Genomic DNA, 21,726 nt, shown 5'->3' with positions numbered 1-21,726 from the left:
TATTGTACTGCGTTGGATTTCAAAGAGAACGTTGTCTAACAGCTTATGTTATCATTTAGGGAGCCCAAGAAAGAATAGACAGCTTGCGTCGGACAGGAGTAATACATGAAAAACAGCCTGCAGTATCCGTAGAAAACTTCATTGAGGAATTGCTTCCTGACAAGTGAGAACCTTGCATATTTTCCTGGGAGGGAAGGAAAAGAAGTATTCTTTATTGGCTCAGGGGGCCTACGAACAGTTGTTAGCAGTATCACTTTAGGCAGAAGAAAGGAGAGAAACAGCCTGTCTACGGTACTGCTTTGGCAGACTTGATTTTGGTGGTGGTGTTCAGCTCTTTGTCTGGAGAGTCTTGACAGTTTAGTAAACAAAATTCTGTCAGATTTATCAGGATTCACAGTATGAAAACATGATGAAGTTATACAGAACTGACAAAAGTAAGAACTTGTAAAAATTGGAAATTGGCTAGTAGCTCGCTCTTTTACTCACTCTCTCTCAAATTGTATTCAATTCAGAAAGTATTTTGGGAGATGTTCTGGCATTTGTAGTAACGTGGTTTTTTCAGATAATGTATGATCCGTTTTCCTTTCACCAAGTATGTACTATTTTCATTTTTCCTGCACAGACATAATTGTTTTTTCAAATATCATATGACAGCTTGATTTCTTAACACCTTTTTTGACAGACAATTCTTGAAGTTTTGTAATCAATTTCCAAAACATTTAGGACAACATCATGTTTTTCTTAATACCATTTTTTTTAAAACACAAACTTAAATAATATTTTTAATCTTTGCATTTTTCTTTTTTTTTTTTTAACACTTACTGTGTTCTTGCTCCATTTTTGAAGGTACATTTAGTATCCTCAGTGGAAATGAATAGTGGATTTTCTGAAGTAAATGGAATTAGGAAGTGTTTTAATTTTTCTGTTTAGTATTTATTTCCATGTTCCAGTCTGATTTAGATGTTTTGTCCTATTTCCACAAAGGAGTAACTATTACAACAAGATCTGTGTTTCAAAATAATTTTCTCTTCCTTTGAATTTACTTGTTTGTAAATCTAAAAATGTTGTCTAAAGTAGTCAAAATGGAGGAGCTGACCCAGGACTTTGATCTCATTGGAAGGAATGCTAGCTCTTCTGTCCACAGATTACAGGCCCCAAGAATCTTCTAAGTTTGGTCCTAATTACAATAGAAACAAAGAGTAACTTAATGCATGATTTGATTTTTCATATGACAGAAGATATTGAAACTTTCCTTGCCTAGTGTTATGAAAAACAATTGGAGTATTTTTGACCCTTTGCTTCTGCAAAGAAATGATAGGTCATGGTGCTAGTAAGTGATTAACAGTGATTCTGAAATGGGTGTTGTAGTGTTACAGTCTTAATATTGGGGATTCAGTCTGTGTTTTATTTATATTCTTGATTGTACTTATGCATGTTTGATGGAAAGAGTTTTCAGGTAACTACCCACCAGTCCTAAGAGCTCCCTTGCCTAACACTTAATGCATCAGTCACTACTCGCAGCTGAACTTGTCAGTTGTGCTTCAGCTATCTGAAGGCTATTACTTCTCCTTCCAATTTCATATCCCAAATATATTTGCAAAGAAGGTTGCGAAGTCTTTTATGTGTATACTTCCCTTTAGAGTTTAATTCCTTTATTAATTCAAAGCAACTTTTCTGTAACCATGAACCTTTCTCAGCAGTCTTTCTTAGTTGCATGCAAGAGTAGTCCTCTGTCACAGAGCATTCCAGTGCTCTGTTCCCTGCAAAGATGCGAGTAAATACTTCTTCCTGTCTGACTTTGCTGAGCACTTACTCTAATGTGACACAGCCAATCATTTACTAAAATTGGATTCTTCCTATTTCTTTTCATAATAGCAGCAGCCAGCTTCCGGCATTTTAAAGAATAAAATACCATTCATATGGGCACACGTATATAGTATGTATAAAATAACAGCTGCGATAATATTTTCCTTTCTAAATCTTATAATGATTCCTGGTCTTGTTTTTGTGCTTGTGCTTTCCCTGGACAATATTTCTCCTGTGGCATCTCAGCTGTAAAACTCTGTTATGGGAATTGAATAAAATAAGTTAATGATGATGCATTGGCTTTGGTTTTGTTTGGATCATGTCAGTGTTTGTTGATAGGGAGGAATGATTTAATGTTTCTGCAAGCTAGACAGGGAAACATTTCAGATACTGTTTCAGTAGCCTTTACTGGAACATGCACTGTCTTTTCTGAAAGATGCATAACTGTTCTCTGAATAGACCATTTAAATGATTGTAATAAGATTAGACATAGCAATAACATCTTCTGAATATAGAACATTAATGGAAAATAGGGTTTTTTGAAAGTTAGAGGTTATCTTAACGAGAAATACTTACTCATACAAAGATTGCCTGAAGACTGTGGCATAATGTCTGAAAGAATTTATCTGTATATACCCTCACCAGCTTCCCTTGCTTCCTTGTCATCTGCATGTATTTTAAATAAATGTATATTGCAATATTTTTCTTATATTAGTTGAAAAAGTATCAGAACACATTGAAACTTACTATTACATATGTCTGCGTGTTTGTGGAGTTCCTACTGAAGTTTTGTAAAACGGGCAAGTCAGAATTCAACTGCTAACTTGTTGTTCTTCAATCAGGTAATACTCAGTACTGCTCAGAAGTAACTTGCATGTTCTTGCAGGTGGTTTGACATAGGATGTCTGATTATTGAGGATCCAGTTCATGGAATTCATCTGGAGGCTTTTACCCAAGCAACACCAGTGCCTTTACAATATGTTCAGCAGGTGAGTTTTCTGATTTCTTACTAACATAGAATTACCAGTTGAGGCCTAAGACTTAGGTTTTAATTTCATTTATGATGCCAGTTCTTGTTGGTGATGCTGGTGCTCCACCTGAAATTTTTTAATTTATGAAATGATGATAAAAGCTACCTCACTGTAAATATGAAAGGTAGTTATTAACTGCTTTTAACTGCTCTTAACCACTTTCTCAAGAAAAACATCATTATAGAAAATTTTTTAACTTTTAAAATTAAAAATATGAAAAATAGCCTGGGAACATGTAGGTGCATGGTAGTTTGAAAATATGATTTCATAAAGGATATAAATGCTGGTCTTAAATTTGAATTACTACTGCTAAAAGCCAACTTTTATCATGCTCTAGAGTGTGTATGAGAAACACAATTGCTCTCTGTTTAAAAAAAAAAAAAAGTGTTTGAAAGAAATTATTAAAATACAGTTTTCAGGTTATTGCTGATTCATTATATTTTCTCATCATTTTCTTTGCCTTGCTGGGAAGGATGGCAGTCTCTGAGTTGTAACAGACTTGGATGGATTAAGAAGAATGTATTGGCACTCTAGGCTGCAGCTTCAATTTTGCTATAGATGGTAAATAGAGGGGAGGGGAGAAGGAATCAAAATGCAGCCTACTTCACTTCCAGTAGCCTAACGCAGATGCTTGGGTTAGATTATACATAATAGGTTCTGTATTGAATTTTAAGTCATGTTTTTGTATTAATTAAAAATCTTTAGGCATTCATGGCAAAGTGATTTTTGCTCAAGATTCTCATTTGCAAATCGCTGCACTTGGTAGCACTAGCTATAGTTTTCTATTAACATTTCCCCCCACCCCCCCAAAATCCTTCAAAAGGGGAATATTATTTTAATCAATGTAACGTTTCCATCCGTCCATTCCAGTGTTTCAAAATAAGCCCTCACAAATATTGAAACAGATAAAATGAGAATACTCATTCTTCCTCAGGTGAAGAAATCTTTGCAGCTTAAGTAATGCCTTAACCAAGTGCACTGAGTGCAGAAAGCACTCTTACCCAAGTAGAGGCTTGTATTCCTTTCCTTACCTTACTTCACATATGTATTGAGTTTCAGCTAAGGTCAGCAAAGTGATGTACTGGTGAAGTGTGTATGTGTGTGCACACGTACATATTAGCCATTCAATGAAGTAGCTTACGTTTCATTTTGGCCCAAGTTTATAAATTGAGATCTCATCGCTCAGATTTTAATAATGCTCGTAAAACCTAGATACTTGTTACTTACCAGCAAGGTGATAGCACGCTGCATTTGTTAGTGTACCTAAAACTCATTCCTAATAAATAGCAGATACCTTTTCTCCAAATCTGTGTGGGTTTAATTCCAGCATGAACATGTGGACCCTTACCTAAAAGGCAAGGTGGATTTCCTCTTCTGATTGTGCTATTCTGACAAAGATTTAGAGTTTCTGAAATGTAAAAATTAAATCTTGGAAATATCATGGTTCATCCCATTGAAAATAACACAGTACTGTGCACTTCTTAAATATAGGCAGTAGAAATCTTTGTGAGATTACAATTTTTTTGGGCATGCACTGGGAATGGCTCCCAAGTCCAGCCACTGCCTGTTGCCTGATGGCAGATATGAGTCATACATTAGTTGACTCTGGTTTGAAATCTCTTTTTAAATGTGTGGTTCTGTGAAGAATTTAAAAACAAAACTGTTTAGGGTTTGTTCCTCAGGGGGTTGTTTTGAGAAAACAAATATTAATTGCTTTACTTTTTTTTAAAAAATATCAATTCCAAGAGCGTGAACACTTGAGGAATTGCTTTTAGTTTTTATTTTTTAGAGCTCTTACAACTTTGAAAAGCTGATGAGTGGCAAAAGGAGAAATCAGGAGCAATCTCTGTGTTCCACAGTGTTCTCAGAAAGAGTGTAGAAAAGATGTGAAGCTACAGGAAAAAATAATTAAACAGATGCAACTTCTTTGAGAGCCATGGCCAATCCACCTAGAAATAAGCATAGCAATGTGAATTTGCTACTTAAATAATTGTCACCATCTCTGTGGAGCAGTGATGTGAACTAATCTATATATATATTTTAACACTAAGTATAATAGCTGTCTTCAATTTTTGGTTTCACATACTGCACTTCATTTGGTTATTTAAAAGCTAGAGTTAACTCTTGATTACAGTTGACTTCGATCATACTTTGAGCATACTCAAAATTTTGAGAAGTGGTGTTAACCTTGTAATAGCAGAAAGCATTCTTGTTTTAACTTACATGCAACTTATTAAATATAACTTGGTGTATGATATGGATTCAGTGGAACTGTAAATCTTTAAACTTGAATTAGATCAAATTCTGCTCTGTCTGAAGAAAACTATCTCTATATGTCAACAGTGAAAATTAGCTGTGTTTTGTATCTTCAGAGTTAAACTTTTTAGTCTTGCTGTTATGTGTTTCAGTTGATCTGTGCGTAACGTGGTGGTGACTCATACAATCATCATGCTCTTGGTTGTTGCTTCAGTTATCTTTGTTACCACTCGGTCCTTTCTAGAATCACAGTAGACTTCTCTTAAGAACATGCGAGAAACATGCATTTCTTTAAATCCAAGTCCAACATCTTTAATCAAAATCCAAATTACTACAGGGAAAAAAAAATCAGTAACTGAACAGTTTTTCATATTTCTGACTGAGAACAGAGAAGAAATTTATATTGGACAACAAATGTTTTGTTATGTTGCCTATATTAAGTCTTTTATATTGCAAATTAAAAGCAATTATGTTTGTAGAAATTCTTGCTAGCTACATATTTTGTTGCTTTATAGAATGGAAATAATGGCAAAACCACCTGTATAGAGTAGATAATATTTTTGTTAATGGGTTAATACAACAGTATACCTTTCGCTACATGCTCTCCAGGGTAATACAGGTATTTCAACATCATATATTCAAAGAAGGCGTAGTGAAGCTGGGCTATATTCAGATGATATCTGAGTGGTGATTTTAAGACTTGTGAACAAGGTCACCTAAAAATGCTGTAGTGACCAGACACTGTTAATGTGGAGAGGATGTGTCTTTATCAATAATGTAAAGTTTTCTGAGCACATAATGTGGGACTTGTGACTGTCTGTAACTCTTAAGCAAATATTGCATGCTTTTCAAAGGTGTATTTGAGGGCTTATGTTGAGAACTGTTTTCTGTTAAGAGATCTGGTGTCATCTTTGAGCCAGAGGTTGCAACTGCAATGAGAAACTACTACAAAATTTTTCTATTTGAAGTTTACTTGATTTTTTTAGCAGTGAAAAATTTGAAATTATTCCTCTATGAAGTTGCATGCAGTTGTGGATCATAATGGGGAATTATAAATCATATTCAGTTCCCTCTTGCAGTGAAATGCACTCTATCATCTACTTCTTACTACTAGTATGTTCTGAGTAGTGAAGAGAAATGTTGAATTTCCTCTCCTCTTTCTTAGGAAGTCTGCCTTTTATGTACATCTTGTCAATAACAAAGCATGTCAATATTGGAGTAGGGTGTGTATTCTAACAAACCTATATGCTGTTATTGCTGCAAGACAGTAGCCTTTAGCAAGGCTGGAACACACTGTTCAACTTTGGTCTGCCATATGTACAACAGAAAGAGACTAACTGGGATCTTTGTCGAAATAAGATCTGTATGAAGAATTTGGTCCATACTGTATTGCTATGAAGAACTGAGTAATCCTAAGAACAGCATTACTGAGGCTGAAAGTCATCTCCCCCTTCGTTGTATACAAGGGTGGCTGGAGGTGGATGCCTAGGATGAGCATAAGAACAGACAAATGCAGTGATACTTCCCCCACTGTTCCCAACTTCAGTCCTCTGTGGAATTACTGCCCACTTCAGTACACTTCCTCTGTGATCTCATGCAAATAACTTGGTCTCCTCTTCTGCCAAGTTCAGCTTTCCTGTTGCCATTGGTTACTTGTCTATTTCACAGGGACATTTTAACCACTTTTAAAACCTTTGGAAGGTGAGAGTCATTGTATGAATATGTATCATTATCGATTCCAGCTGTTGGATACTTTAAAAGAGAAAACTATTTCCTGATAATGACAGAATGACTTTACTTCAAGTGTGTCGTATTTCAGTTCTGAACTGTTCAGATCTCTCTTGGATCATGTTGCATGTAAATCCAAAAAGAAGTATTGGCTAGCCAAGTTATGGTGTAAAAACATTTACATTCCAATACCCTCTTATTTCACATGTAGTCCTGCTGATATGAGTATGATTACTGATAAAACTTGCTGGTGATGAAGATGGAAACAAAACTATTCATTTCTTTGTCATTTAATAATCTCTTCTCAAAATGTTACCCAGGCTCAGAGTCTCACTCCTCAGGACTACAACCTGAGATGGTCAGGCCTGTTGGTGACAGTGGGTGAAGTGCTTGAGAAGAATTTACTGAATGTCAACCGGACTGATTGGCATATGGTATTCACTGGCATGTCCCGTCGACAGATGATCTACAGCGCAGCCAAGGCTCTAGCAGGGATGTACAAACAACGCTTGCCACCCAGGACCGTTTGAAAGAAGACTGATCCATGACACTAAGGAACACTGTTTTTGTTTCTGGAGTGGAAATGAAAGCTACGTATTCTAATCCTCAGTGGATACAACACAGATTTGTAACCTACCTGTAACTGTATATTACTTTTTAAGAATTGAAGGTACTTTCCAGTAGTGGAAATGAGCAGTTCCAATTTTTAATAACCGGGTGATTTCCAATATGATTCACAAAAGAGGAAATTAGAGCAAACAGATATGTTTATAACTGGGACAAATAGCATTACAGTTTGTAAAACGGGATGTGCTGTTGTTTGACACCTTGATAGGCATTTGCTGAGATATTAAATATTTTATTTACTCAGTATGTTTTTAAAGAAGGGGTCTATTGTTTAGCTGTTACTACTGTATTAGTAATATAAACATGTTGACAACATAACGTATATCTGATACATGCATTTCAATCCAGAGGGACTACCTTCTGTGTTAGATATTTTCTTTGGGTCTGTGCATAGGTGGTACTTTACACCTGACAGGTTTGGCGTCTGTATATAAGTTCTCAGGACTGATGCTGAGGAGTTTTTAAAACATCTAACAGTGAGCTGCTGAGGAAGAGCACAAATCCATGCTCAGCTGGTTGAATGAAGTCTGGGCAAATAATTCTGAATTTTTATTTTCCATGCTGCATCTTTTTATATATGGATCTTCTGTAGCAGAGATAAAATTCATCTCCCTTTGAAACACTAGACCAATTTCAAGTTGTTTCAGTGGGTTTTAGATCAGGTACCATATACACAAGAAATTATCTCAGCATTGCAGTTCCAGCAACATAATTTTCTCCGGTATTTCCAAACTTTATATTTTATATGGAATTATGTAATTTCTTCCATGAAGTTGTGGGTATCAGCAAGTTAATGTGGAAAATGGTGGCATTTATACCACTTGCTTAGCTATCCTGGATTTTCTAAAACATTTATAAATCTTAAATGCCTTTCTTGATGTCATGGGTTCATTGTTTCTCATGTAGGTCTTCGTTGGTGTCTGTTTTTCATAGCTAAGAATGCCCTTTATCTATGCTCACACAATCTTAAATCTTTATTCAGAAATACAGAAGTAATTGTGAGAGAAAATATTTTGGTAAAATACTTTTTTTTTTTTAAACAAAGAACAAATAATTTTTGTTTGCCTTTAAAAAAAAAAAAAAAAAAAAGCAACCTTTTCAGCTTATATTGCTCTGCCTTTACCTTTCTTAAATGTTTTCAAAGGACACTTTTATATACAATATACTGTTAAGCCAGCTTGTATTTGTACCCAGTGAAAGCCTGTCTATTTCCAAGTAATATATTTTGCCTTAATTGGCTTCCTCTGTAAATTAGTTGAATAAATGTTTTTTCTAGATGATTGTACCTATTTTAAAGCTCTATCTTTTAATATAGCTGGTGTACAGTGTTTATTGGAATTACATTTACCTGGTCCAGTTACTTATTTGGCACATGCTCCAACTGTCTGTCTTGTCTGAAAATTACCAAGCCCTGAACCTGATTCTTTTAGTCTTGAGGTCTCTCTTTAGGAGCACTTTTGCTCTTTGTATCATAAACTAAAAGGGTGGTACAGGGACTTCTGTTTGTCAGTAAAGGTGTGTTTGCTCTTCAGCTTGTTTTATTGTAATTTCAGTTTGCGGTGTATAATATGTGAAATGCTTTTTTTTTTTTTTTTTTTTTTTTTTTTGACTTTTTTTTTGACTTTTTTTCCCCCCCGCTACAGCATCTTTGATGATATAATGGAAGAGGAAGCAAACTAGTCAGTAGGTTTGTGTGTGCTGGTATGAATTAAAATTAAAATTGAAGTGGAATTTCTTTTTTCCTTCTCCCTTGCCTGGGCTTGGCTTTTATTGTTTTTCACAGGTGATAACTGGAGGCAGAAGAAGCTTCTGATCTTGCAGCACCTGGAACAGCCAGTGTCACTGCAGTGAACCAGTCTTCCAGCTCTGTTGTGAGGCTGCTAATAGGACAAGCTCCACAGGTGTCCTCACCTTTGCTGGAGAATTTTTAGGGCTCTAATCTTTCCTCCTCCTCCTCTAGGAGTTTACTTTCTTTATTCCAAAATGGGAGACTGCCCCTCTTCTGTGTACTTTCTCCTTGGAGTTGGGTGCTGGGATATGGCATGGTCAGGCAAGATAGTCTTTCTCCATTCAAGATCTCTGGCTCTGTGAAGGGCTTTTGCTGTGGTTCTGAGTCATCAGCTGAGAATTAGAATGCCTTGATTTGATAATTTTTGATTAGTTCCCTCCCTTTACTGAGCATTGTTTGTTCATGTGTATGTAAAATAACATTCTCATATGAGGGCCAGGAGTTCAGCTTCTGCCCTTAAAGGCCAAGGAAAGCATAAGTGCCTGTGGTATGCTCTGCAAAGCTGATGAAATTCTAAATTACTTCCCATCTGAGTGAAGGCCCTCTCCAGAGTCTGAGCCACATTGACATAAGTGAATTATAGAGTGAGTTGAAGTTATATTCAGGTTCTGAACCATCTGCTGGGTAGTGTTGTGAACGGGATGGTAGAGAAAGCTCAGCAGATAGGACACTGACATCACTATGTTAAATTTAGGCTGAAATCAACTTAGAAAAGCAGATGTCAGGAGACGTTTGGATATGTAAAGATAATTCTTAACTGTCGATCATCACTGTAGCTACAGCTGCAGAAGCCATTTCTGCTGCTTTGCGAATGGGTAAGTTTGCTCAAATGTGAGTGTCATGAGAAATGAAAGGAGATCCAGGAGAGCTCCTGCATTTGGAGAGGGAGGATATGGGAGAATGCAGAAAACACTTGCGAGTGTTTTCCCTCCAGTGTCCCTCCAGAAAGAAGGGAGACCAGCTGCATAAGGGTGGCAGAGGTGTTGTGCTTTAGTTCCAGATTTGGAGTTGCTGTTGCTGGTTGTTTATTTTTTGTAGCAAACAGTGCTGCTAATATTTTTTTTTCATGACATTGTTTTTTTCCAGAGGACAATACTTCTACGATGTTTTGGAGATACTTGCCTCAAGGATGGTACTGTTTTCCCAGCGGGAAATGCGTACTGCTAAATAGCATTGTAAAAAGCACATAATTTGGCATGACCTGCTTCTATTGTAGCTCCTGCCTCATTGCGACCAAAGTTACAGCACCGTAACCAGCATGGAGCGTAAGATCAGGCTGCAAGAGATGAGTCTTCATCTGCGGGTAAGGCAAAGTATGGTCTTAACTGCATGCTCTGCTATACTGTTGGGGGCACTGATTGCTTTTGCTGCACATCTTTACCACGATGCCGTAACTTTGTTCACTACCAGCGTGTGGTATGTTGAGGACCCTGAGGCTGGAATATGGCAGGTGATTGCGCTAGTGCCTCTCAGCAGCACTGCCGAATAGCTATTTCAGGACCTTGGCTGAGATGCCCTGATTAAAAACCTTGATATGCCTGTATGCATGTTAGAATATGCTCAAGTCCAATGCATTGCTGTTCCAAAGAGTTTATTTAGACAAATCCCAATCCTTCCAGCTTATGTTAACTTGAAGCAGACTTTTAAATACAGGTACAGACCCTTAAATTGAGGCTAAATCTTAAAAATGCCAGGGCTTGCCCATGAACTTCAGAGCTTCCTGGTATCCTATGGAGCAGCAACACTCGCTGCTTCTGTGCTGTTTTTGTGCAGCTCCTCTTATTGTGCCAAGCATTTAAGTGCTTTGTACGGGTTAAGGTGGTGTCTCTTTTAGGCCACTTGTGGGTTGTAAAATGGCAGCATTTTAGTAGCTGCTGTGGAAAATAAAAATTAACAGGGCTGTGCTAAATTCAGGTTGAATTGTACATACTAGTAAGAGAAGGGTCAGTGTTCTGAAAAAAGAAATCTTCATAAGGATTTTTTGGATAGGAGAAATGCTGGATATTTTGTTCTGAGGCTGAAAAATACAGTTTATGGGCTTAATGCATTCCCGTAAGGAAATGGGAGCTGGCTCCTTCTGGCAAGTGTGTTGAAGAATTTGAAACGCGTGTGTGTGTGTGATGCCAGCTCTAAGAGTGAGAGTTTTCCAGTTTCTTTCTGCAAGTATTCTAGTGGATCAGAAAGAACCTAAAGATACTGTTCCAGTTTTTTTAGACTAATTAATATTTTTGAGGAAAAATACCCAACTGGTTTTTAAACAAGCATCATGTTAAAATGACATTGTGTGTCACTCAGATATTTTCTGTATATAGTTATGTGCTGAAACAGAATACCCTGTATTATTGGGAACACCTGTAGCCTGCATGATCAATACCTGACAGAGATCCAAGCTGAAAGCTTTGGGAAAAGACAGATATCTATCTCAGTATAGTATTCTCAAGAGGAGGAACTAATACCTGCCACTTAAGAGTATACCTGCGAAGCAACATGTTCATGGGGTTGCAACAGAAATAGGCTTACATGTGCTACCTTTATTCTTGTTAGTACAGGAGGCAGCAGAAAGAAAAATACAAGGGCTTAATTAGGGTCGGGGGAAGTTTGGACTGGTTGTTAATTTGTGACAAAGCCCTTGGCACCACTTTTAATGATTGTTAATTGTGCTAAGGTACAGGTGGCACAAGTATGGCTACTTGTGCTGCATTTCTACCTTCATCTTGTTATCTGGACCTACCCTAGGAATATATATGGCTCAGAAGACTGCACAAAGATTAGAAAAGAGGTGTATGCGATGAATACATGCCAGGGTCAGATTCAGCCCTGTTGCAATTTAATTGATTTCACTGAAGTTACAGCAGCTGTGAGTAAGAGCAAATAGTAGTTACTTATTCTTTCCAACTTGTTAATGTGTTAAAGTACTTCCTAGAACAAATATACTGGTGTGCCCTCACTCTGTAAGATTACATACATCAATTTTAGATACGATGCCACAAATGAGGATGTTGAAGGAGGGTGTGACTGGGTTTATCAGTAGAGAAGTGCTAGAAGTTTAAGTGTGCAAAAACTGCTTTGCTTTTTTAAAAAAAGCCCTCTTCTGGACTTTTGAAATCTGCAGTCTCTTTGACCCACTTTTTGGCTTGGAGGCTGTGTAGTTACCCTAGCTCTTGCTCTCACCCTGTGATCTTAGTCAGATAGTGACTTTGCAAGCAGTTGTAAGGGCTAAAGATATTATAGCCCCATTGGTGGAGGTTTCTGCCCCTGCTGAGAGGTCTCTAGCAGAACGGGTAGTAGTAAGTGCGCTCTGCTCACGATCAGCTGAAGTTATCTGGGGCTGCTTTCACGCGCTGTTTTGGCTGCAGCTAAGCTGAGTTGGAAGGTTACTGCTCTTGGCCTGGCCTCAGTTTTTTCATCACAGCACCATTCAGAACCACACCATTTTGTTAGAAAGATGTTGGTTATAAAACTCTTCACCATTTGTTGAAACTAGTCTGGATAACTTTCAGCTAACTGCCCTCTTAAGATTTGCCATAAAAGATTTGCCCTAAATGTCTGTGGAGGGAGGATGGGATATGTAGGGCCTGCTAAAACAGCAAATGTAATTTGTTTTGGTGGAACATCTTGATCCAAAATCCAAACCAAATTGCCTTCAAGCCTTGATGAGGACCCCAGTGTTCTGACTGACCCATATACTTTTCAAAATGCTCTGCTCTAACAAAAGCTTTTTAGAAATGCTGTCCCATGTCAGTCATCCTTTTTTTTTTTTTCTTTAAAGATACTTGCTCAATTTGATTGAGATAGTGAGAAACAGCAGAAGAGGACAAAGAAAGGAATGAAAAGTGAAAGAATGAAAGAAGTCAGAAAAAACAGCAAAGTCGTAGAAATGTTCAACTAGGAGCGGAGGAGGGCTAAGATATAAAAGGTACAGCAGCAAAATTGCCTTCTGAAAAGAGCTATTTGGTGCACTGACTGCAGGAAATAGAAGGTAGCAGAGAAAGCTCACAGAAACATGGTGTTGTTCCCAAAAGCTTCTAAAAAATAACTTACATGTCTTCTGCTTTTGACTAGTTTTGGAAGAGCATCAATATGTACATGCGAGTCTTCTACTAGAGATGGGCAGCATAATTGTGACTGAACATGTGCATTTAATGAAGTTACCAAGTTGTCCTTGGTGTTTGCCTTTGCATGCAGCCTAGGCTAGGTTTTTCAGTGTGTGTTTTTCAAGGGGGAAGCTTTTGAAGAACTTCTACCAGTATAAACCTGTGAAATCTGGAATTTTAATACTTCAGGGTATTTGTAAAAGTAGTTAGTACTGTAAGCATCTTTTTTTGTAATAGTATGATGTAGAGTTTGTAGATGGAAAATCTGGATTTTATCTCTAAGCAGCGTTCACTGTGAAAGCCAAAGCTCTTGAGTCCAGCTTCTGATTACGTTTCTCCTTTGATAATGCTAGACTAAGCAAACTTTTAAAAAGCTGCTCTTCTCTTCTTACTGTTAACAGATACTGGAACGAATAGCAAAATGAGAACATTCTGTATCCTATCAAAAGTTGTTAAGAGTTGAAAACCAGTATAAAATACCCTCAAACTTTAATTAGTTTTCCAACGTGGATGTTAACTTCAACAACTAAGTCTGTTCGTAATCCATCAAAAACTCACATTTTGACATACTGAATCTTGGAGCTATTTGGCCTTAACTTCATGGCTCTGTCCCATCCGTAGTTACAATTAAGGGAAAACTATTTGCATAAAATTAATAGTGTATAGAGCTACAGTTCCTAAAAGGAAAAAATGCCAATCGTTTTGATTTATCATCTCATTATGCAGAATTCTGTCAAAGCTTCAGAAATTCCATCTATTTGACTTTGTAAAGCAGCCAGAATATGACATGGCAATTAAATTGTGAATACACAGTGCTGCAGAGGAATGACAGATCCAAAAACACTCAACTGCTGCTTCTGAACTAATGTAATGATTTTTTTCATAACTTGGAATCAAAGTAAATGTAGCTTGAAAAAGGTGACAGGCAAATGTAGAAATACAGTTTTGTTGAGGAAGTGATTTCCAACCATCTTGGCATTTCACAGGTGTGAATGAATGTAACCATGGGCTTCCTGTGAAATAGCAAAGTATCTCATAGTTGAGGAGAGAGCAGCTGAATCAGTTTTCCAATGCTATGTTGGCTGTCTTCAGTACAAAAAAAAAAAAGTAGAATTCAGTTCTGTGTCCAGATTTTGTTGATTTTCATCACAAAAGCGTGTTTTCTATAGTACTGTAAAAGTACACTCCATGATAGGAGTGAACAGACTTTAAAATCTGGTGCTAGTAATGATGCATCAAGACTCAAACTTCTTTTAATCTGTTTCTGGCAGATAAAACAAACAGTATGTGTTTGAAAAAGACCACACTTTTAAAATTAACTGATGCACCAACTTTGTCAACAATGCATTGAACCACTGAGTCAAACTATTCTCTCAGCTTCCCTTGTATTCTATCAAAAATTGTCCTACAAAGTTGAAGTTTTCTCTTGAAAAAGCTTGAGTATCCATAAGCTCATGCCTCACATCTCGTGCAGCTGAATCAATTCTACTCTGAATTCTGAGACATGGTTTCCTAATGAAGGAAGACACTTTTCTCATCTAAAAGGAAACTAGTGGGAATTTTTCCTTTCAACTCTAACAAAATTGAGTAGATGTTACCCTGCTTGTGTGCTAAAAATTGATTAATTTTGTCTCCTGGTGAGAAAATGAGGAGATATGAGGTACAGGCTTGACTAAACTCTTGATCAGCTGTATTTACCAATCTGGGACAGGCATGTCCCAATGCCTGGAATGGCAAAGGAATGTTATTTAACTGCAATGAGAAACGCTAATTTATTTTTTCCTCAAGGATCATACAGAGAGCTGTTCTCTATCGTTTTATGATAGACCATACATGAATCCATAGTATATCAGGATCGTCTTCATGATCAAATTCTTACAATTGCAGGAACAACTGCTGCAAATAAGTGGTGACTGCACCAGGAGTCCCTGGGAATGTGCAGAGCAGGCACTAAAGAAGCTGTATTTTGACCAGTAGTGGGATTCCCAAGATAGCTATGCTATCCAAAAAGAGGTGAAAATAGAATTCTTACAGAGCAACAGGTCTAGAAAGTCTCCCCATAAGAGCTTACCCCGCAAATCATTGAGTGTGCTTGGTATGTTGCTGTGGGATAAATTAATATAGTTATGCATCTGCAAGACAAATACTATGATTTGTTTTTTAGTAAAACCTATTAAAAACAAGAAAAACTGTGCCTGAGAGGAAAGGACAGGAGAATAATTTATTTTAATGTAATGTGAACTACTGCTAATGTAATAATTGCAGTGTTACATAGTTCTTTGCAGATCTTTATAAAAGTGGACATCCTAATGCTTGTAAGGTTGTAAGCAGTATGTCCTAAGCATTGATACGGCACTCTTTGCCATGTAGATGCAACCCATAAGTCTTTGTATCTGCAGAGCCGATTCTTTTGGATGTTGTAGCCACCTTCAACTCAGTAATATCAGACATACAAAATGTGGTCTTAAATTGATAAATCTAATCAAATAACTGGAGGTAAGGTTTTTTGTTTTTTTCTACTCAGAAAAATCAAGTGCCAGAAATCCCATGAATCTGTGAGCGGATGTTCTCATACTAATATGTGTATTGCTAGTGGTAAGCGAACCACCTGGAGCCTGTTAGCTTGGGAGTTAGCTCCTCATTTCTTTCTGCTTTCTGGGTTCTCAAGTGCAAACAAGAGGAAAAAAGCTCGTGTCTGTAAATGCCCTGACTTCAGGTAGATTTAGGCATTTGTTTTCCCCTTCCTGTTAGCGTTTGAAGGAATCTGTCTATCGTGGGAACTGTACTTGTGCTCTGGGAAGCTGGGAAGACCCAAACAATGATGAAATACGTAGTGGAAGGAGGGATGTAGCTTAAGTTAAGGAGGGAGTGGTGTGTACAGTAAAATGGTGAGGATGCATGAAAGCATGGAGATGGAGTTGTGTTTTGAGGACCAAGAGCGTGAAGGATGGGAGGATAGAAGCATGTGGGTCGGAGCAGGGGCAGAGTGCTGCTATTCTTCGCTGTGGTACCTGACACCATTTCTGATGTTGCCACCGTAAGCATCCAAACTAAGTTTGGAAAATGCTGTGCTAGGGATTTTGCTTTTGTTCTGTGTTTTTGGAAGACTGTCCAATACTGCATGGGAAATGGTAAAAGGTGTATATTTGCATATTGGATTGACACATGAGACAGAATAAAGACTAACTATTATGTGATGTGTTTGGAGCAGTGCCAGCAAAGCCTGTACAATACTTGTGTGAGTGCAAGGAGTTCTAGGCAAAACAGACAAAAGCAAACAGTGCTCCCTTTTCTTTCCCGGTAGAACTATTTCTGTCGGTATGAAAGGGAAAGTTTTGTCACTTTGCCCACAGAAGACTTTTGTTACACTTCTGAGTCGTCTATTTAATTTGTTTTGCTAATTTTAGTTACCACTCATTGCAGCATGTTTATATTACCTAGAACTTGCTCTCTGTTTTCTTGATGCATGAGCCCTTTTCCCTCTCCCATTTTTGTTCGATGAAAACATGGCTGTTTTTAGTCAAGCTCCAGATTTTTTTGCTGGCATACATCAGTGTTTTATTAACATAAGTGGAAGCGTAGCAGTTTGTACAGGCTGGTGAGGTAGGTAGGCCCACATTTTTATGGTTTTGATTTGGTTTCATAATGAAACTTTAAACAACAGCAGGCCATTAGATACTTTTCAAAGTTCTGCAAACTGAATAAAACCAAACCATTGCTTCCATGCAATTCGTTGAAGAGAATAAAATGTTTTCTTGTCAGTTTGTTCTGACTTTTGACTTATGGCAAAACCAAAACATACTGGGTTCGAATCCAGAGATATAAAAGTTGAATGAAACCCACAGAAACCAAAGCTTGCAAACTTCTCATAGTTTGGGGAACTGAAAAGACTTCATATGTTGCCTGGTATTTTGTGGCCTCTGAAATGAGTCTGGCTACTCATTGGCTGTGATCAAAACCACCCTTCCCGTGTAGCGCTAACTGAATTCATCTGGTATTAAACAGGGACTGAATAAACATTGTTCTGTAAGAACAGATCTCTGCAGTCACTGTCAACTTCATCCTAAAAACATGTGTTGAGCAGAACATCTGCCCCTGCCAGCATAGCATCCTTCTAACTGTAGAGTTGCCTAATTACCTTTATTTTCACTTTCTGTTAAAATAAAGGCATATTTCTGTTGCTTTTTGAAGGTGACCAAAGCATCTAATCAGAAAACTGAGTTGTAGTGGAAATTCTGGCAAATTGTTAGTAGGGTGGTATGAAAGAAACAGTTAAAATAAGACAGTTCCAGTGTATATCTTTTTGTTTAGTTATTTTTGTGTAGTGAGGGGAAAGATTTGTTGGTAAAGAATGTAATTGTATATTCTGCATATATTCAGTGCAGTAGGCATTGTAGGGAGAATGCTCAGACACAGACGGAAAACATAATGGTCCTCTGGAAACTTCAGTCTCTTCAAAGCAGTCATAAACACCATATGGTTTTGCACACACTAACTAAGATAACTGTGTAAAAGTGACAATCACTTGCAAAAATATCAGAACAAAGGGAAGGTGTATCTGTCCAGGTATTTATGTATAGTCATTCCCATGGACCCTTTTGAGAACCTTGTGAGATCTAACACATTAAAGGCTTTTCTTCTTTGTCTCTTACTTCATACAGTGAAGACGTAATATTCCTGAGAAGTCAAGATTAAAGGTATCCAAAAGTTAGACTTTCTTCTAACAGATTGTGGGGCTGTTTGAGCAAACTGGATCACTTGTGCATACAACAGCAATCCCTTCCAGTTTGACTAGACTCTTGTTTGAGTGATGATGAGTTCACATGGAGTGGATGTTTACGTTCACTTCCTTTTTTCTTTGCTGCATTTAGTGTAGCACCATGTGACAGCCTCAGTGCTGTACTTTTATATGAATTTTTCAGATAAGAGCATTGAGGTTCACACAGTTTCATGCAACAAACCAAGTCTAGTTCCCTGGGCTTTCCTCTGACCACAGGCAGAGCATCTCACAGCAGTGTGCTGAGCAGGGACTAGTCTTCGAAGGTCTGCTTTTCATCACTTGTTGAGTTGCACACACCAGGTGCAGGACTGAAAGCAGCTGGCCTTTTAAATTTTGGATGTGTAATCTATCACTGTGTGTTTTCTTCTGTTTTGGTTGGATATTGGTTTTATTTTGCAAGACCAGCTGATGAAAATGTGAAAATAAAGACAAAGTAAGGCATGTGTTACATGTGGAGGTTATGTGGATGTACTTTCTTCCTGACTCTTAACTTTCTCATACTTGTTACACTGTGTCAACATGAAGCACTGCTGATTTTATTGGTTGTCTGTTGGGGTTTTTTTGGGGGGCGGATTTTGTGGGTTTTGTTTTGTAGGGACTTTGCATATAACTTGTATAGTTATTCCCTGTATTAGAGATGGTTTTAAATAGTTTTTATTTGCAAACATCTTTAACGAGGAGCAGAACACAGGAAAAAGAAAAAAATTGCTGTGCTTCTAACAGATTTTGCCGTGCTTTTAACTCTCCTCTCCTGATCTGTATTTTTTCAGCCATCCTAGTCCAGCTCTTTATTCATTTCTTCTCAGCCTACTCTGATGCACTGACACTCCCTCACTTCACCTCCAATTCTTTTAATTCTCTTCATTAGTTTTCTTGGCTCACCTGCATTTCAGGGAAGTCCCACTGCTGCCATAGGTCTTTCATCCTCTCCCTGGATGCCGTTAGGAAATTTCTGATTCCTCCTGCCTTTGCTAATGTGTCACCTTGTCCTTCTTCTTGGAGGAACAACTTGGTCAATGCTGCTTGCCCTTTCTGCCCTCTGCCTTTGCATCCAGCATTTGTTATCAGTGAGGAGTACTGGTCTGGCAGTCACTGATACATACTTAATGCTTCAGGTCTTCCTCGTGTTTTTTATCCTCCGTGTGATGTTTTCTGTCATCTTCTTGGAGAGGTCTTCAAATATAGCAAGGAACTACTGCTGCTCAGAAGACAAAGAGCCAGACCTGCAGCTGAAGAGTTGTGGTTGCCTGCAGAGGAGGACACTTGCACACACAGTAACCTCTGTGGTACAGCATTCACCAGAGACTGTATGAGGCTCTGGTCTAGAAAGTGCCTTTCATTTCAAAACCTCATTTTCAGAATGTTTTTATTGTGTTCACTCATTTCCTGCTGGTGGTTGGCTCGTGGGCTTCAAACCTGTCAAGTGAACTATTGGAAGATAAAACCTGAGGATTTCCAGGGTAGATGTACATAGGTCTCTACCTAGACATTTTTTGAGCCAAATGCTTGCCATCTATTTTAGTTACCATGAAAATAAGTGCACAAGCTGAATGTTGCTATTTTCTAAATCGTTCTTGTAAGTTATTATTTTTTTTTTTTAAAGTAAAGGTAGGAGGAAGAGTTATGTTTTGGTTTTGTTTTGTTGTTGAATCAGTAACATGTCTCAAGTTATATTGTGGCTTTGCAGCCTGCAGAACTATGTTCTAATGCACGGGGCATCCTTTTTATAAAACTACAGTTTAGCCCTTCTCCAAAAACAGTGATAAGGAAAAAAACCTCTCTCTAAATTCAGTCTAGGAAATGATTCTGTGCTTCACAAGAATAAGGGAAAATAATCCTTAAAGTGATGGGCAGGGCAGTATGTGTTTTGAGGGGTGTGTGTGTGTTTGGGGGGGGGGGTTTGGGGAGAGAGTACTGTAACAGTTGCTGGTATCTGTAAAGATATACTTTTCAACAGGATCTTTCAACAGAAAGAGTGTGAGTGCAGAGCCTAAATGATTGAGGTGAATAGAATTTTAGGCTGCAAATTCCTCTTTAGCTGATGGTTCACTTAATTTGCTCTCTTTTTTTTTTAATGGAAATAGCAAATTTATTCTTCTCATTCTGTACTGGAAACAAGCAGGGAGAGCGTGTGGAGCAAGTGGTGGGAGGTACAATGGAGAAGCATCCAGTCCAGTGAACAGCACTGCTTTATGCTCTGTTTGAGGGGTTTATTTGTGTGACCCAACTTTAGGCAGTTATTTGCCAAAGCTGAAAGATCAGGCTCCTGCTGTATTTGATGGTAAGAGGAGGGCTTCAGAGAGCAATCCAAAGCAAGAATCTAGGTTAAGCTTCTCCAGGGTGTGATTCACTCTCTCGAGTTTATAGAGAAATCCTTGTTTCCTAATTTAGATGCTTACTTTGGGCTCAGAATCTTTCTAAGGTGGACTTTCCACCTGTAAAGGAGCGGCAGCAACATTTAGCTTCAGTTTGCTCACTACTTTGATATACTGCAGTTTTTGTGTCAGATCTTGGCCCTTTAAAACAGGGACCTCACCAATCTTCTGAAGCAAAGATGTTCTTCCCTTGAAGAATGTCTCAGTTGGCACCATCCCCAAAGGCAATGTTTCCTGCCTAATGAAGTGAAGAGAGCATCTAATCACACGGCCTGACCAAGCTGAGAGTCAAGGGGCTGCTCATATTCCAGGATTGCCAGTCTAGTCCTTTTCCCCTGCTTGCATATCACTTAACTTCCAAAAGCAGAAGTGTGCAATTCTTGGCAGAAGGAATTTTCTGAGAGAGACTGCAGCATTTGTTTAAAATAAAATTGTATCATATGTTTTAGTTATTTAAAAACTCAAGAGTAGGTTGATACATGCCACATGGATCCTATGATTGATAGCATAGGGGTATTTAGATATATATGTGCCTTTAAAACTAAGCTGTCTTGTGGCATTTTCTTCATGCTAAAGTATCTATTTAACCTCACACACAACATCTGTTGCACATTTGTCCTCTTTGAAGAAATTGAGGTGCAATGAGACTACAAAGCAGCTCTATACTAGCGATAATAGGACTTACTCCCTTCTGTCACTGCATTTCAGACCAGCTGAAATACCTAGGCTCAGCACAGAGGCACTGGATTGGATTTTAAGTTAATCAGGCAAAGGAAGTGATTAAAAGGGAAAGTCAGCACATTTATTCTGTATCCTTGCTGATTAAAGACAGACTGGTTTGTGAAATCCCCTTAGTGTAAAGGGTTCCTTTTATAGCATGGTATTTTTTCCTCAACTTGGCATTTTGCTGTCATCTCTTTAGCATGGAAGTTTTTAAGAGCTGAAGAGAGAGAGACCTCCCTCAAGCACTTCATTAGTGTTTGCGTTGTTTTGTTGGTTTGTGTTCCCTTAACTTTAAGGAAGAAATCTTTGTGCTCAAGCTGAGATAAGAGATGCAGAATGTGGCAGGTCTTATACATGTTTGAATCATAGAGAATATAGTGGAAAACTGTACCCAGCTTAAGAAAAACTATTGTTCTAGAAATGTTTTTAGGGTTGAAATAGTGTCACAGGGTTTGTGGTGGTGCTAGTATGTTGCAAGAAAAGCACTAGCCAGCCCCACTGCAATACGTATCAGCTG

The 21,726-nt window shown here is 38.0% G+C and overlaps 1 protein-coding gene across 17 annotated transcripts in view; it reads left to right on the top strand.

The window, feature by feature from the left end:
• The window catches only part of LOC112992367 (protein PRRC1), a 65,144-nt gene that overhangs the window by 22,491 nt on the left and 20,927 nt on the right, over positions 1-21,726 (top strand). For 14 of the 17 annotated variants that reach the window (XM_064500525.1, XM_064500526.1, XM_064500533.1 and 11 more), the window contains 3 exons: positions 60-163; positions 2,693-2,795; positions 10,454-10,540. In XM_064500525.1, the coding sequence (XP_064356595.1) occupies positions 60-163; positions 2,693-2,795; positions 10,454-10,540 (294 nt within the window). Of the gene's footprint in view, positions 1-59; positions 164-2,692; positions 2,796-7,141; positions 9,195-10,453; positions 10,541-13,006; positions 13,043-21,726 lie in introns of those variants that run through there. The other 3 variants (XM_026115370.2, XM_064500536.1, XM_064500540.1) reach the window with 2 other exon arrangements.

The sequence above is a fragment of the Dromaius novaehollandiae genome, chromosome W (assembly GCF_036370855.1).
Source record: "Dromaius novaehollandiae isolate bDroNov1 chromosome W, bDroNov1.hap1, whole genome shotgun sequence".
Classification (NCBI taxonomy): domain Eukaryota; kingdom Metazoa; phylum Chordata; class Aves; order Casuariiformes; family Dromaiidae; genus Dromaius; species Dromaius novaehollandiae.
Note: the sequence above shows the minus strand (reverse complement) of the source record. Positions and strands in the feature narration are given on the sequence as shown.